Below are 17,945 nucleotides of genomic sequence, written 5' to 3'. Positions count from 1 at the left end.
GGGAGGCAGAGACACAATGGGCCAAAGGGCCTGTTTCTGTGCTGTATAACTCTATGACAAATGTAAAGGAAAGCCAACATTCACATAGCAGAAATTCACAGATCCAAAGCAAATCCATCATACAGTTCAACAGAAAGTGACAGGACAGAAAGAACACACACTCACATACCAGAAATTGGCATACAGAATAAAATTCACACGCCCGTACCCGAAACTAACTTGTACAGATGTAAATCCACAATCATACAGCAGAGAATGAGATGTATGACTAAACCCAGCTTCTGACACTTGAGGCTAATGTACACAGAGTGAAAACACTGTTCATTTCCCGTACCAGAAACGGCCAGATGTAGATCACAACCCACACTCACATATCAGAACTGGCAGGTACCTTGTAAAATATCTCTTAATGAACCACTGACAGGGACGCGATACAGTCCACATTCATTCATCAGAAACTTACAGATACAGATAATAAACAGTACTTACATACAACAGATTGAAAGGAACAGTTTAAAACCTATCCTTATATGTAGACATCTGATGGATACAGAACACAGTTGAGGTCTCCAAACCAGAGACTGACATGTCGAGTGAAAACAACGCTGGTGTGTCATCAATTAACATGTGCAGTGTAAAGCTACACAAAAATGCCACTTACTAACAGGTACAGAGACAAAATCAAACAACCTTTCATACCAGAAACTGACAGGTGCAGATTAAAATCCAAATTCACAATTCAGAAATTAACAGATAAAGAGAAATGCCCAGACTCCAAAATCAGATATTAACAGATGCATAACAAAACCCACACTCACTCAGTGGAAGCTCATTGGTACAGAACAAAACCTATAATCACCCATTTAGAAACTGAATGTTACAGAGAAACAAAAAACAGAATCACCCATTGAAGATTGAAATTATTGAATGAAATGACCAAATCATTGACCATAGATTGACAGATACGGAGTAAAAGCCATGGGTAAATATCACATACTGATGGGCACAGAATGAATCCCACACTCACATGTCCGGCAGGGAAGGACAAACATTTCACGACCCAGAATGTCCATGCATTTCCTCCTGCCATATTCCACATATATGACCAAATAGATTCTTTTGTTAACATCTCAGAAACATCATCCCTGCCAGTGTTATCATATTCTATTTGATCATTTTTTTCCACTCCACAATCCTCCATATTTTTCAGACCTATCTTTCCTGAATATTTGTCGCCAGTAATAATAAGTTCCCTTGCCTCGCCTAGTTTCAGCCAGAATTATGTAATTGCGACTATATAAATCTTTCATAATGAAAACAAGAAATGCTGGATATACTCAGCTGGTTTGGCAGCATCTGTGGAGAGAGAAGCAGAGTTAACATTTCACGTCAGTGACCCTTCTTCAGAACTGGTAAATATTAGAAATGTGAAAGGTTTTAAGCAAGTAAAGCGGGGGTGGGTCGCGAGATAACAAAGGAGAAGGTGTAGAAAGGACAACGTCACAGAATATCTGACCAGAAGGTCATGGAGCAAAGGCAAACATTATGTTAATAGCGTGTTGAAAGACAAAGCATTAGTACAGATAGGGTGTTAATGGATGAAAATTGAATAGCCACAAGTACCAACATGGAAAAAAAAGTGGGTAAGCAAACTGTACCAACTAAGATGATATAAAATAAAATAACAAGAAAAATATATATAAATAAGAAAGAATAACTAAAAATAAAAGTAAAATGGGGGGCCCGTCATGCTCTGAAATTATTGAACTCAATGTTCAGTCTTGCAGGTTGTATTGTGCCTGATCAGTAAATGAGATGCTGTTCCTCGAGCTTGCGTTGATGTTCCCTGGAACACTACAGCAATCCCAGGACAGAGATATGAGCATGAGAGCAGGGGGGAGTGTTGAAATGACAAGCAACCGGAAGCTCGGGGTCATGCTTTCAGACTGAGCAGAAGTGTTGTGCAAAGCGGTCACCCAGTATATGTTTGGTCTCCCCAATGTAGAGGAGACCACTTTGTGAGCAGCGAATACAGTGTACTAAATTGAAAGAAGTACTAGTGAATCGCTGCTTCACTCGAAAGGAGTGTTTGGGGCCTGGGATTGTGAGAAGAGAGGAGGTAAAGGGGCAGGTATTACACCTCCTGTGATTGCAGGGGAAGGTGCCGTGGGAAGGAGACAAGGTGGTGGGAGTAATGCAGGAGTGGACCAGGGTGTCGCAGAGGGAACGATCCCTTCGGAATGCTGACAGGGGAAGGGAGGGGAAGATGTATTTGGTAGTGGCATCACGCTGGAAGTGGCAGAAATGGCGGAGGATGATTCTTTGGATGTGGAGGCTGATGGGGTGGAAAGTGAGGACAAGGTTATCCTCGGTTGAGGAAAAAGGAAGACATATCAGAAGCGCTGTCATATAAATCTTTCATGTGGTTACTTGTGACTGCAGCTGACCAACCTTATTTGGCACGCTACATGGAGATAAGGACTTGCACTTCAATGCTCGCATTTGTCCCACTCTGACCCTCACTAAACTGGACGATTCGGTCCTGTTGATGGACGGAAGTGCGGAGGGGCGCTACATCCTGATAAGGAAGGGAACTATAGAGAAATTATACGGAGAGTGAAAAAAGAGACGAGTTCGTACTAGCAAAATAGAAATGGTTGATGAGGAAGAGGGACTCAGAAAGTCACTGATGCAGATGGATAAGGGCCGGCAAAGGGGTTTGGACGATCTGACTGCTGCGACAGTTTGTGGCTGTGAGAAGCACAAAATGTGATTGGTTACTTTAGATACCCAATCAGATAGATACAGAACATCAGGCAGTGACATCATTGTAAACCAGCCAATCATGAACATGGCCTTCTCCCATCCTTCATTAGCATAGGGTTCTGGGGATGTCTATAAAATGCGAGCTTGGAGCGAAATTTCGGTTATTCTTTGTCTGAAGTTGATCGTGATCATGGTTGACGAGAAGAAAACTGCAGCACCTTCCAAGAAGGGCGCCAAGAAAGTTCTGAAGAAGGCGCCACCAAAGGGCACCAAGAAACGGAGAAGATCCAGGAAAGAAAGTTACTCCATCTACGTGTACAAAGTGATGAAGCAGGTTCACCCTGACACCGGCATCTCCTCCAAGGCCATGAGCATCATGAATTCGTTTGTGAATGATATTTTCGAGCGAATCGCGCGTGAGGCTTCCCGCCTGGCCCATTACAACAAACGCAGCACCATCAGCTCCCGGGAGATCCAGACCGCCGTGCGCCTGCTGCTGCCCGGGGAGCTGGCCAAACACGCCGTGTCGGAAGGTACAAAGGCGGTCACCAAGTACACCAGCTCCAAGTAAATATCCGCAATGTACTGAAACACACCCAAAACACAAAAAGGCTCTTTTAAGAGCCACCCACAACTCCTCTGAAAAAGCTACAACATTGTCTGTATAGTATCGACTTCTATTGATTTATATATCAAGTGTCCTTGCCTTTGTGATCTCTGTTTTACTCCCATAGATTCTGGTGAATGCAGTTTCACTGCCCGTGCGATCTTTCTATCTCTAACTAATAATGTCCCGGACATAAATTACTGGCCACTGACCATTTGTGAGGTTTTTTCTCGGACCTGTTCATATTCGGCCCCTTTTTTGTAAATCGGCAATAAAAGCTGATTTAACGCACATACATCAGTTCGCAGTCACTTATTTGCCTAGTTCAAATTTGACCTCAAAAATTAATAATTACATTATCTCGAACCCCGGGTGGTGTCGGAACCCTCCGTCTCACACGCTGACACCTGACACTGAAAATCTACACTCCGCTGTTGTCTCCCACGAATAACAAACAATCGTTCATCAGTGATGCGGTATTATTATGAAAATTGACATGAAATGTGCCCGGTTGGAGAATGCTGTGAAAGAGACTTTCTGCCCGCTGGTTTTAAAAAGGACAGAGAGTAAACCCGAATAGATGTCAGAATGTAAAAGCCAATCTGGAACTTGTTACCAAATGTAGAATAACACAATATGAAAAAGGTTTTATTTATTTAACCGTAAAAAAAGAACTATAAATGTAATATTCTATATTGAAGCCGCCCCAATATATTGGCGGGCTTTTCAAATTTGAAAAATCGGCTGCAGTCTGACAATTTGGCGCCGTTATTTTCCGCCCACATCTCCTTGGCGTCTCCTGATTGGTGAATTCAGCAGCTCTCCGATTGGTTACATGAAGAGCACAGAGCAGAGTGACCAATCAGCAGTGCCCACCACTCCATTCCTCCAGAAGGTACAAGGAGGAGGAATGTGGGCGGATCTCAACATTCTTCGTGAAAGTGCTTGTGAGATTGTGGAAATGTCTGGAAGAGGGAAGACCAGTGGTAAAGCTCGGTCCAAGGCCAAGTCCCGCTCCTCCCGAGCTGGACTGCAGTTCCCGGTGGGCCGTGTTCACAGGTTCCTTAAAAAGGGCAACTATGCTGAGCGGGTGGGTGCCGGAGCCCCTGTCTATCTGGCTGCTGTGCTCGAGTATCTGACAGCTGAAATCCTCGAGCTGGCCGGCAACGCGGCCCGGGACAACAAGAAGACCCGTATCATCCCCAGACACCTGCAGCTGGCCGTCCGCAACGACGAGGAGCTCAACAGGCTGCTGGGAGGGGTGACCATCGCACAAGGCGGTGTGCTGCCTAATATCCAGGCCGTGCTGCTGCCCAAGAAAACCAGCACTCCGAGCACGAAGGGCAAGTGAAGCTGCCAGACCTGAATTTGTCAACCCAAAGGCTCTTTTCAGAGCCACCCACTTCATCTGTGAAAGGGATGGTTACTGTCTGAGAGACGGTAATGTTATACTGTTCGCGTTATTTTGTGTTGCTATGAATTGTCCTGGAGTCAAGCATTTATCTGCTCATCTGATGGAATGCCTTTTAATTTTCTCTTGCCATATTTGTAAGGCTTTTTTCACAATTCTACCGTTTATATACCAGTAAGGCGTGTCTTGAGTTCTAAAATGAGCTACTCTGATAAAATGACTTGGATACAATGGTGTCACTGCTCTCACACTGAGAACTGCAAGGTCTTGAAATTCCCGGCTGCAATATGAAGACAAAGGAATCTGGGTCACTGCTTCGAGAGTTATCAGTGGACAGTAAGGAGGGTGGTCAAATCCTTCTGAGACGTTTATGTGCTGGAATCAACAAGAGATAACAGCTCTATCTTTTGCCAATTTGATGTCTCTTTGAAGAGCCGTTGTGTTATCTGATTTCAAACTCAGTTCCGGGCAGGGTCAGTTTTTTTTTTCAGGGCAGTTGTTTCAAAGAAGCTGTCGGCTGATTTTAAAAGAGATGTTGCGTTTCGTGTTTTATTTCTGTACATTGTGGAGATTTACAAGGACCTGTAAACTTCGTCAGTGTATTTGTCCCTGCCAAGGCGGCGTACTTGGAGAACTCCCCGGGCAGCAGCAGACCCATTGCGGTCGATATGTGTGCACACAAATCACAAGATCCAAATGATTGTAGACTGATGCCATCTACTGGCTAAAAGTGAGTCATGCAAGAATATTCCCATTCCTTCAGAAATATCTGAAATTGGAGAGGAATAACATCGAGTGTGTTGGGGGCAGATTCAATCGAGACCCTGAAAACAGAATTGGATAATTATATCAAGAATAAAACAAAACTGCAGAGCAATGGAGCAAAGGCGGGTCGGTGGGAGGAGGTGAGCTGGTCTTGCAGAGAGCCGGCCGCGACACGACGGGCCGAATAACCAACTTAATAGAAACATCGAAAGATTGGAGCAGGAGTAAGCCATTCCGCGCTTCGAGCCTGCACCGCCAGTCAATATGATCATGGCTGAGCATCCAAACTCAGTACCCTGTTCTCGCTTTGTCCGCGTATCCTTTGATCCCTTTTGAAATAAGCGGCGATCATTTGAGAACTAAAGACACGCTTTAGTAGTACATAGAGTCAGAGAGTGATACAGCACTGAAACAGGCCCTTCGGCCCACTGAGTCTGTGCCGACCATCAACCACCCATTCATACTATTCCTATATTAATCCCATATTCCCTACCACATTCCTATCTTCCCTCAATTCTCCTACCTGTACTAGGGGCAATTTAAGATTGCCAATTTACCTATCAACCTGCAAGTGTTTGGCTGTGGGAGCAAACCGGAGCACAAGGCGGAAACCCAAGCATTCACAGGGAGAACTTGCAAACTCCGCACAGGCAGTACCCAGAACTGAACCCTGTTCGCTGTGGCTGTGAGTTTGCGGTGTTCATCACTGTGTGGCCCTAAAAGGTAGTACTGTAAAAAAAAAGCCTTACAAATATAAGAGGAAATTAAAATGCATTTCATCTGATGAGCATCTAAATGCCCGAATCCAGTAGTACAAACTCTTTTATGAATTTATTTAATAATTTGGCCTCAACTCTTTTCTATGGTAGAGAATTCCACAGGTTCACCATTTCCTGGGTGAAGAAATCCCTCCTCATCTCAGTCCTAAATGTCTTACCCCTTATCTTTAGACTGTCACCCCTGGTCCTGGACTCCCCCACCATCAGGAACATTCTTCCGACATCTAGTCTGTCCAGTCCTGTTAGAATTTTGTCGGTTTCTAGGAGATGTTGTAACCATTCCATGATTCTATCCTCCAATGGGAACATGAACGTGGTGTTAAGGTGCAGATTGAAATGGTTGAAATGACATTTGAGTTCCAATGAGCTCTGGTGTGCATACTGTATAAATGACGAGCTACATGTATGCCAGCGATGCTGGTATAGTGGTGAGGATATCTGCCTTCCAAACAATTGACCCAGATTAGATTCCCGGTCATCGCAATGCCCACTCGCGGTCAAATATATTTCTGCAACCTTGCCATAGAATGTCACAAATGAAAAGCCATGACTGAATTGAAGTCGACAAATATTCTCAACTTTATGTTCTTCTCCCTTAAAGTTGATGGTCAAGTGTGCTGTGGAATTTTGCAGCTTAAAAATGTCAATGCAAATTCAGAAAGAAAGCTTCCAAAATATTCTCAACATCCAATCAGATTCACTTCCTTGCTTGATCAGCTTCGCCCTGCAGCAAGTTTGTTTCCTTCAAGTGCTTCTCCAGTTTCTTATTGAAATCATTGATTCTCTCTCCTTCCACCACACTTGTGGACAGCGAGTTCCAGCAGGTAAAACAGAAAAAGTTCTTCCTCACATTCCCTTCCATCTCTTGCAATAAACCATCAGTCTGTGTCTCCTAGTCCTTGTACCATCAGCTAATGGGAACAGGTTATCCTTGTCTAACTTATATACACCTCTGTCAAACCTCCTCTCAATCTCCATTTCTCTAAGGGGAACAACCCCTTACTTACATAACACAATCCAGAGTCATCTATCCAAGCTTTTCAGGTGCAAAAGAATAGTTGTGTATTAAGTAGTATAGATAGGAGCATAAAACTAAGAGACAAAACCCATCATCACCCATTTAGAAACTGAATGTTACAGAGAAAAATAAAACAGAATCATCTATTGAAGATTAAAATTATTGAATGAAATGACCAAATCATTGACCATAGATTGACAGATATAGAGTAAAGGCCACGGGTAAATATCACATACTGATGGGCACAGAATGAATCCCACACTCACATGTCCGGCAGGGAAGGACAAATATTTCGCGCCCCAGAATGTCCATGCATTTCCTCCTGCCATATTCCACATATGTGACCAAATAGATGCTTTTGTTAACACCTCAAAAACATCATCCCTGCCAGTGTTATCATATTATATTTGATCAATTATTTCAACTCCACAACCCTCCATATTTTTTCAGACCTGTCTTTCCTGAATATTTGTCGCCAGTAATAATAAGTTCCCTTGCCTCGCCTAGTTTCAGCCAGAATTATGTAATGGTCACGATATAAATCTTTCATAATGAATACAAGAAATGCTGGATATACTCAGCTGGTTTGGCAGCATTTGTGGAGAGAGAAGCAGAGTTAACATTTCAGGTCAGTGACCCTTCTTCAGAACTGGTAAATATTAGAAATGTGAAAGGTTTTAAGCAAGTAAAGCGGGGGTGGGGCAAGAGATAACAAGGGAGAAGGTGTAGAAAGGGAAATGTCACAGAATAGCTGACCAGAAGGTCATGGAACAAAGGCAAACATTATGTTAATGGTGTGTTGAAAGACAAAGCATTCGTACAGATAGGGTGTTAATGGATGAAAATTGAACAGCCGCAAGTACAAATATGAAAAAAAAGTGGGTAAGCAAACTGAACCAACTGAGGTGATATAAAATAAAATAAAGATAAAAATAAAGATAAAAAGGAAAGAATAATTAAAAATAAAAGTAAATTGGGGGGCCCGTCATGCTCTGAAATTATTGAACTCAATGCTCAGTCTGGCAGGTTGCATTGTGCCTAATCAGTAAATGAGATGCTGTACCTCGAGCTTACCTTGATGTTCACTGGAACACTGCAGCAATCCCAGGACAGAGATGTAAGCAGGGGGTAGTGTTGTAATGACAAGCAACCGGAAGCTCGGGGTCATGCTTTCGGACTGAGCGGAGGTGTTACGCAAAGCGGTCACCCATTATATGTTTGGTCTCCCCAATGTAGAGGAGACCACATTGTGAGCAGCGAATACAGTATACCATATTGAAAGAAGTACAAGTAAATCGCTGCTTCACTCGAAAGGAGTGTTTGGGGCCTGGGATTGTGAGTAGAGAGGAGGTAAAGGGGCAGGTATTACACCTCCTGTGATTGCAGGGGAAGGTGCCATGTGAAGGGGACAAGGTGGTGGGGGTAATGGAGGAGTGGACCAGGGTGTCGCGGAGGGAATGATCCCTTCGGAATGCTGACAGGGGAAGGGAGGGGAAGATGTATTTGGTAGTGGCATCACGCTGGAGGTGGCAGAAATGGCGGAGGATGATTCTTTGGATGTGGAGGCTGATGGGGTGGAAAGGGAGGACATGGGTATCCTCGGTTGAGGAAAAAGGAAGACATATCAGAAGCGCTGTCATATAAATCTTTCATGTGGTTACTTTTGACTGCAGCTGACCAACCTTATTTGGCACGCTACATGGAGATAAGGACTTGCACTTCAATGCTCGCATTTGCCCCACTCAAAGAACAAAGAAAATTACAGCACAGGAACAGGCCCTTCGGCCCTCCAAGCCTGCGCCGATCCAGATCCTCTATCTAAACATGTCGCCTATTTTCTTAGGGTCTGTATCTCTTTGCTTCCTGCCCATTCATGTATCTGTCTAGATACATCTTAAAAGACGCTATCGTGCCCGCGTCTACCACCTCCGCTGGCAACACGTTCCAGGCACCCACCACCCTCTGTGTAAAGAACTTTCCACGCATATCCCCCCTAAACGTTTCCCCTATCACTTTGAACTCGTGACCCCTAGTAATTGAATCCCCCGCTCTGGGGAAAAAGCTTCTTGCTATCCACCCTGTCTATTCCTCTCATGATTTTGTACACCTCAATCAGGTCCCCCCTCAACCTCCGTCTTTCTAATGAAAATAATCCTAATCTGCTCAACCTCTCTTCATAGCTAGCACCCTCCATCCCAGGCAACATCCTGGTGAACCTCCTCTGCACCCTCTCCAAAGCATCCACATCCTTTTGGTAATGTGGCGACCAGAACTGCACGCAGTATTCCAAATGTGGCCGAACCAAAGTCTTATACAACTGTAACATGACCTGCCAACCCTTGTACTCAATACCCCGTCCAATGAAGGAAAGCATGCCGTATGCCTTCTTGACCACCCTATTGACCTGCTTTGCCACCTTCAGGGAACAATGGACCTGAACACCCAAGTCTCTCTGTACATCAGACCCTGACACTCCCTCTCTCTCCTTCCATCTCTGCCTCTCTCTCTCTGTCTCTCCATCTGTCTTTCCCTCTCTCTCCTTCTATCTCTGTCTCTCTGTCTCTCTCTCTCTCTGTCTATCCATCTGTCTTTCCCTCTCTCTCCTTCTATCTCTGTCTCTGTCTTTCCATCTGTCTTTCCCTCTCTGTCTCTCCCTCCCTCTCCTTCTATCTCTGCCTCTCTCTCTCTCCCTCTCCATCAGTCTTTCCCTCTCTGTCTTTCCCTCTCTCTCCTCCTATCTCTCTCTCTCTCTCTCCATCTGTCTTTCCCTCCCTGTCACTCCCTCTCTCTCCTTCCATCTCTGCCTCTGTCTCCATCTGTCTTTCCCTCCCTGACACTCCCTCTCTGTCCTTCTATCACTGTCTCTCTGTCCATCCCTCCGTCTGTCCTTCCCTCCGTCATTCCATCTGTCTCCTTCTCTCTCTGTCTCTCACTCTGTCCCTCCATCTGTCTTTCCCTCCCTGACACTCCCTCTCTCCTTCTCTCACTGTCTCTCTCTCTGTCCCTCCATTGGTCTCCCCTTTCGTGACTTGGTGCCAAATTGTTATTATTTTTATTCATTTGTTGGATGTGTGCATTACTGGCTCTGCCAGCATTTTATTGCCCATCACGAATTGCCGTTGAACCTTCTTGAACCGCTGCAGTCCATGTGGGGAAGATAGACCCACAGTGCTGTTAGGAAGTGAGGTCCAGGATTTTGACCTAGTGACAGTTAAGTGATGTAGTTCCAAGTCAGGATGGTGTGAGACTGGAAGGGAAACTTGCAGGTGGTGGTGTTCCCATACGTGTTTCCTGTTTGTTTGCTCTCTCTCCCCCTCCTTATTTCTCGACCTCCCTGTCCTCCTGTCCCTCTGTGTTATGAGAACCGAAGAAGAGAAGGAAGTGGGTGCAGGAACAGAGAGACCTGGGGATGTCTGTGCACAAATTGAAGGTGGCAGGGCTAGTTGAGAAAGTGGTTAAAAGGCATTTAGGATCCAGGCTTTGGAAATAGAAGCTGAGAGTGTAAAAGCAAGGAGGTTATGATGAAGCTTTATAAAACACTGCTTCATCCTCATCTAGTATTGTGTCCAATTCTGGACACCATACTTTAGGAAGGATGTGGGGGCTTTAGAGATGATGCATAAAAGATTCACGAGCAAGGTTCCAGGGATGAGGGACTTCAGTTACGTGGATAGATTGGAGAAGCTGGGGTTGTTCTCTGTGTCTTTCTCCGTCTTCCTCTCTCTCTCCCTCCTGCAATCTCTAACACGAGGAGAGAGACAGAGGGAGAGAGGGTTAGCTTTGAAGCCAGGAGAAAAAGACCAACAAATTCAGCAACCATTTCAGTAGGAGAAAAGCCAATAACAAGCACAATGTGTTGGAGGGACAGGAAATCGTTTACGAAGGGACAGAGTATCTGATCACACCCGGGATGGTGGAATGAATGCCAACAAAGCCCATTTCAGCCAGCAATATGAAAAGGAGGAATAGAGAGCTGAGAGGGAATGAGTTAATTTTGACTAAGTGAATGAGGGGGCAATGGCGTCCTGCGGCTCCCACAATGCCGCGCGACTGGGATCGTCCCCTTTCTGCGGTACTGGCCGCGCTGCACTTTGGGAGGATGCTCCGCACATGCGCATCTCCACAAGAGCGTTAACCGCCGCTTTTTTATATTCTCCCCCGGCTCAGACGTTCAACTTTGCTCCATTGAAATCGACAGCTGAAGCCGCTTCTCCTTTTCCTTTCAGCTGCTCTTTGCGGAAATAAGTGGCCGGCGGGTGACGTCACGCAAACATGGCGGCTGATGACTCCTCCCTCCCGCTCTGTGAGGTCTCATTGGCTGCCTCGACCCGTGTGTCTGGAGGTCAAGGGGTCAACGCTGCCTCCAGCCTCCGCGCAGCCGCGGTTTGGGCGACTTGTCACCCCACCCCCCTCGGGTGGGGGAGGGGGTCAGCACCAGGCTCTTAAAGGGTCCCTGCACCACCAGAACTGTCCCAAACTCTTAAACGGACCCAACGTGGACAGACAGAGCAAGACAGTTGGAGAGCAAGTAATAGAGAAGGAAATAGAAAAGAGAGAGTGATGGGGAGAGAGAGAGGAAGGACTGAGCTTGAAAGAATCATAGAAAGATGGAGAGACTGAGAGAAAATAGGTGAGAGTGAGAGAGCAAGAGATGGTGAGAAATGGAGGGAGAATCTCCTCAATTGGACAGTGATGGAGAGACAGAGAAAATAGGTGAGAGTGAGAGAGCAAGAGATGGTGAGAAATGGAGGAAGAATTCAGCCCCTCAAACCTGCCCCGCCATTCAATACAACCATGGCTGATCTCATTTCGTCCTCAACTCCACTTTCCTTCCCGTTCTCCAAAACCCTTCAATCCATTATTAATTGAAAATCTGACCATCTCCTCCTTAACTTTACTCAACGTCCCGTCATCCAGCACAATGTGGGGTAGTGAATTCCACAGTCTCACGACCCTTTGAGAGAAGTAATGTCTCCTCATCTCTGTTTTAAATCTGCTCCCCCTTATTCTGAAACGATGGCCTCTCGTTCTAGATTGCCTCACATGAGGAAACATCCTCTCTGTCTACTTTGTCAATCCCCTTAATCATCATATATATCCCTCAATTAGATCTCCCCTCATTCTTCTAAACAGTAGAAAAGGCAAAGGCCTAAACTGCTCAATCTCTCTTCATAAGACAAACCCCTCATATCTGGAATCAGTCTCGTGAACCTCCTCTGAACTGCCTCAAAGAACAAAGAACAGTACAGCACAGGAACAGGCCATTCGGTCCTCCAAGCCTGCGCCGATCTTGATGCCTGCCTATATTAAACAAGTGGTGACCCTTACCTCCCACATCCTGTAAGAGGAGCTTGCAACTGCCCGAGCTTCCATCCCCTCCACTCTAAATTGACAAAAGAGATTAAAAAAAATAAAGGAAAAAACTTACCTGACCGAACCCTTCACACAAGAGACCTTTTTTTTTGGTTAGAGGAGGAGGATGGGTGGGAGACACTACACGTGTAGTGTTTCAGGTTTAGCCACTGCCTGAATATATAAGTTCACTTACCCAGCAGTCCCCGTGTCCGTGTCCGCCCAATCACGAGGTAAGTACTTTCTAGTGAAACTTACCTTCCCGGCTGCCCCCTGGCTCGCACTCTCACCACTCCCACTGCTCAAATGGAAGAAAGAAATACCCACCAATGACTGAGCAGCTCTCCTGTGACATCACACTTCACCTTTTGCTGGTCAAGCAGGTCCACAGAACAGAACCGAGCGGCTCCCGCTGCTGCTTCTGGTCTCTGGCTTCGGCTCCTTTTATCTCCCGGCTCCTCTCGCCTGTTCCTGCTCTCGCTGCAGAGATCTGCTCACGCGCGATATAGGCCTGTCGAATATGACGTCATAATGCGGAGAAGAGCGCATGCGCACCCCATCCCCCAGCTCTGCCTCTGAGCACCATTCACTGTGATTGTTTAAATCAGCTGCAAATGGAGACATTACAAGCCTGGGGTAAGTGAACAAACAGTATCTGCTCACAGCAGTACAACAGATTTGGGCCTGCGTCTGCCGATGTGCTCATAGATTAGCATTGATTACCGGGTACATTCAGCGGGAGTGGGGGACAGTTTGTAATGTGTATTGTGGAGCAGGAACTGGTCCTGCAACATGGAGTGAGCCAGGGGGGAAGGGAGAGGTCTTTCTCAGGCAGTGTCTGGACAGGGAGAGAGAGACAGAATATGATCAACTCACTATTGAAAATCATTGCTGATTTCTCTCTCCAAACAGTAATGAATGTTATAATAAAAAGCAAAATACTGCGGATGCTGGAAATCTGAAATAAAAACAAGAAATCTTGTAAATACTCAGCAGGTCTGTTTGCATCGTTGGAGAGAGAAATAGAGTTAACGTTTCAGGTCAGTGACCCTTCTTCAGTAATGAATGTTCCTGGTTCAGATCCAGTATCTCACTATTTATTGTTATTGGATATTGAACAGCAGAAAAAAATGGCTGAACAATAAAGATGCGGCAGATTTGAAGGGACCAGGTGAGAAGATTAAGGACACTTTTTTAAACAGTGCTTACTTGTTGTCCATTGAACAATGGGACATGGAAATAGAAATCTGGCTTACGCAAATGTCACTACTCGATCGGGTATTCCAATTCATGGAGCAGTGCGGGGCTTGGGTTGTTTCTGAATGTCACAAAATTGTTATAAAACCGCTCCAAATACCTGGCAAGTAGAAGCAGAGTTCTGCAGTACTGCAGTGAACTCAGACACTGACACTGCTTGTGTTGTTAACTTTCCTTTTGTGATTGTTCAGAATGATTATTGTTGAAAAGATTACTTTGATCACTTTTCTGTCTTCTCACTCAGCTGTTATTCAAGTATAAGAGTTGCCTTTCTTTTCCTGCAGGCAAAGACTTGAAGGAACCAGAATCAAAGTCGTGATTCCTCGACAGAAGAAAACGTGCATCCAGCTCGTTCCAATACACAGTAGGTATAGTATCATTCACAAAGCACAGTGACACGGTCAGGTCGTCATTTCCACTGTAACAAACAAAAGAAGTAGTCAGACCCACACTGATCCCAAGAGACACATTATCAATTCAATAGTCAAACAGAGCATTAGAGATAGTAGTCGTTTCTAATTCACTCCAACTGACTGGTTGGATATCAATTACAGTTCAAAAACACACACATTATCAGATTTAAATTCACTGTGTCACCTTGGCTACAATTCAAATACCAAATCTTAAACAGAACAGACAAAATGTACCTGATCGAAAGCTACAGAATGAATCCCAATAACATACCCCACAATATAAACTGAGCTACAAATTACACAGCAGTTCAAACATGTCACTAAGGGTCAGACAACAACATACAGGATTAATTCATTTTCTACAAACAGATGGAATTTGACATTACATATCAGGTCATGTTCTAAAATTGAAAGATCATCATTCACAATTTCTTTTGCAGAGATACAAATTGGATACCAAGCTGCAACTCACAAACAAGAATTGAATAAAACCTACAGCAATAAAATATTGTAAATCCATATTTTAAATTAAACACAAGTAAACACATATTGATCCGTTAAGGTGTTAACCGAAGAGTTGCCATCATAATGCCTGAGATACATATGAAGTACCGAATATTCCAAAATTCTGTAGACTCTGGAGCAGTTCGTACAGATTGGAGGGTGGCAAATGGAACCCCACTATTTAAAACAAGGAGGGGAGAAAACACAGGGAACTGCAGACCAGTGAGCCTGACATTGGTAGTGGGGAAACTGCTGGAATCTATTATAAAGGATGTGATGGCAGAACACCTAGAGTCTATTATAAAGGATGTGATAGCAGAACACCGAGAGTCTATTATAAAGGATGTGATAGCAGAACACCTAGAGTCGATTATAAAGGATGTGATAGCAGAACACCTAGAGTCTATTATAAAGGATGTGATAGCAGAACACCTAGAGTCTATTATAGAGGATGTGACAGCAGAACACCGAGAGTCTATTATAAAGGATGTGATAGCAGAACACCGAGAGCCGATTATAAAGGATGTGATAGCAGAACACCTAGAGTCGATTATAAAGGATGTGATAGCAGAACACCTCGAAAATATAAACAGGTTTGGGCAAAGTCAGCATGGGTTTTACGAAAGGGAAGTCATGCTTAACAAATCCACTGGAGTTTTTTGAGGATGTAACCAGCAGACTACTGGCAGGGATTGGGAATTAGTTGACAGACAGGAAGCAGAGAGTAGGAATAAATGGGTCTTTTTCTAGGTGGCAGGCAGGGATCAGTGGGGTACTGCAGGGATCTGTGTTTGGGCCCCAACTATTCACAATATATCTGAATGACTTGGGTGAGGGAAATAAATGTAACATTTCCAGGTTTGCAGATGACACAGAGCTGGGGGTGGGGTTTGGGTGGGATTGTGAGCTGTGAGGAGGATGCAAAGAGGCCCCCAATGTGATTTGGACAAGGTAGGTGAGTAGGCAAGTGCGTGGCAGATGAAATATAAAGTGGATAAAAGTGAGGTTATACACTTTGGTTTTAAAATCAGAAAATCAGATTATTATCTGAATAGTGATTGATTGGGAAAGGGGGAGGTGCAACGAGATCTGGGTGAAAGTAAGCATTTGGGTGCAGCAAGCAATTTGGAAGGCGAATGGTATGTTGGCCTTCATTGCAAGAGGATTTGAGTACAGGAGCAAGAATGTTTTACTGCAGTTATCCAGGGCCTTGGTGAGACTCATCTGGAGTATTGTGTGCTGTTTTGGTCTCTTTGTCTTAGGAAGGTTGTTCTCGCCTTGTTTTCTGGGATGGCAGGATTGACATATGAGGAGAGATTGGGTCGAGTAGGCCTATATTCACTTTAGTTCAGAAGAATGAGAGGGGATCTCATAGAAACCTATAAATTCTAACAGGACTAATCATGCTGGATGCAGGGAGGATGTTCCCGATGGCTGGGGAGTCCAGAGCCAGGGGTCACAGTCTCAGGAGATGGGGTATGCAATTTAGAACTGAGTTGAGGAGAAATGTCTTCACTCAGAGGGTGGTGAACCTGTGGAATTCTCTACCGCAAAAGGCAGTGGAGGCCAAGTTATTAAATATATTCAAGAAGGAAATAGATATATTTCTTAATGCCAAAGGGATCAACTGATGTGGGGAGAATGTGGGAACAGGGCACTGAATTAGACCAACAGCCATGATCCCTATTTGAATGGTGGAGCAGGCCCACAGGGTCAAATGACCTACTCCTGTCCCTATTTTCTATGTTTCTGAATACAGCAAGATCCCACACTCACATACAGCACGTAGACACATAGATGCAGAATGAATCCTGCACTTAAATAGAACCAGAGTCTCAGAGATTGAGAATGAATCACAGTATAAAAACACAGTATTAGTAACTTCAGAATAAACCCTACATTCACACACAGGACCAGAGACTGAAAGTCCAGAATGTGGCCCACATTCATATACATATCATTAGCCCTTATCCAATAGGTATGAGCTTCTTGCTCCCTGTGTGGACGAGGGCACAGGCTGCAGGGAGGATGAGCAAACTGACCACAGCACCGTGGTTCAGAGCGATATTCAATGGGGAGATTAGTAATAGGGGATTGCAGATTTAGGGGAATAGATTCCATTCTCTGGCATCAATAACAGGGAGTCCCAAAGGCTGTGTTGCCTACGTAACTTGGAGTGGGAGGGAAAGGATCCAGCTGTCTTGGTCCACATCGGTAGGACAAGGAATCCGCTTCTGCTGAGGGCCTATGAGCAGCTCGGGGCTAAATTAAGAAGCAGAACCAGAAAGGTAATACTCTCCAGAATGCTACCAGAGCAATGTGCAAATTGGTTTAGGGTAAATCAGATTATAGAGGTAAACGCATGGCTCAAAGATTGGTGTGGGAGAAATGGGTTCCAATTCCTGGGGCACTGGCACCAGTACTGGGAAAGGAGAGAGCTGTTCCACTGGGACAGGCTTCATTTGGACCATGCTGGGACCAATGTCCTGGCGAATCATATAACTAGGGTTGTAGATAGGACTTTAAATTTATTAGTGTGGGGTGGGGGGTGGCGTTCAATTGAAGGGAAGTTTAAAAAATCAAAAAGGAATGAGAGAACAGAGGTACAGAGTAGTGAAGAGGCAAATGGTAATCAAAGTATGACAGGAAGGTGCAGCTAATATAAGCAGGAGAGTTCAACAGAAATTAGAACCAGAATGAATAATAATGATAAAAAGTCAAAGCCTCTTTATCTGAATGCACACAGCATTTGTAACAAGATAGATCAGTTGGCGGCACAAATAGAAATAAATGAATGTGACTTGATAGCTATTACAGAGACGTAGTTGCAGGGTGACCAAGACTGGAAACTCAATATTCAAGGGTATACAATGCTCTGGAAAAATAGGCATAAAAGGAAAAGGAGGTGGGTTAGCTTTGTAAATAAAGGATGGTATCAGTGTGGTGTTGAGTAGTGAAATAGGTGCAATAGATCATGATGTGAAATCAGTTTGTGTGGAAATAAGGAATAGCAAAGGGAAGAATTCACGGGTGGGAGTCATCCATAGGCCCCCGAAGAGCTGTCTCACTGTAG

General features: G+C 44.6%; 1 protein-coding gene across 1 annotated transcript; it reads left to right on the top strand.

Moving 5' to 3' along the window:
• Positions 1–2,956: 2,956 nt before the first annotated feature.
• LOC137356338 (histone H2B 7-like) lies at positions 2,957–3,337 on the top strand. The gene has a single exon (XM_068022219.1). It carries the CDS (start codon positions 2,957–2,959, stop codon positions 3,335–3,337), a length of 381 nt encoding a protein of 126 aa, XP_067878320.1.
• The last annotated feature ends 14,608 nt before the right edge of the window (positions 3,338–17,945 follow it).

Source organism: Heterodontus francisci, chromosome 45 (assembly GCF_036365525.1).
Source record: "Heterodontus francisci isolate sHetFra1 chromosome 45, sHetFra1.hap1, whole genome shotgun sequence".
NCBI classification, from domain to species: domain Eukaryota; kingdom Metazoa; phylum Chordata; class Chondrichthyes; order Heterodontiformes; family Heterodontidae; genus Heterodontus; species Heterodontus francisci.
The sequence above is the reverse complement of the archived record's forward strand: the minus strand, read 5'-3'. Positions and strand labels throughout refer to the sequence as shown.

Excerpts from the sequence above, each read along its gene's own strand:
- LOC137356338 (XM_068022219.1), top strand. The coding sequence starts at position 2,957 with ATGGTTGACGAGAAGAAAACTGCAGCACCTTCCAAGAAGGGCGCCAAG.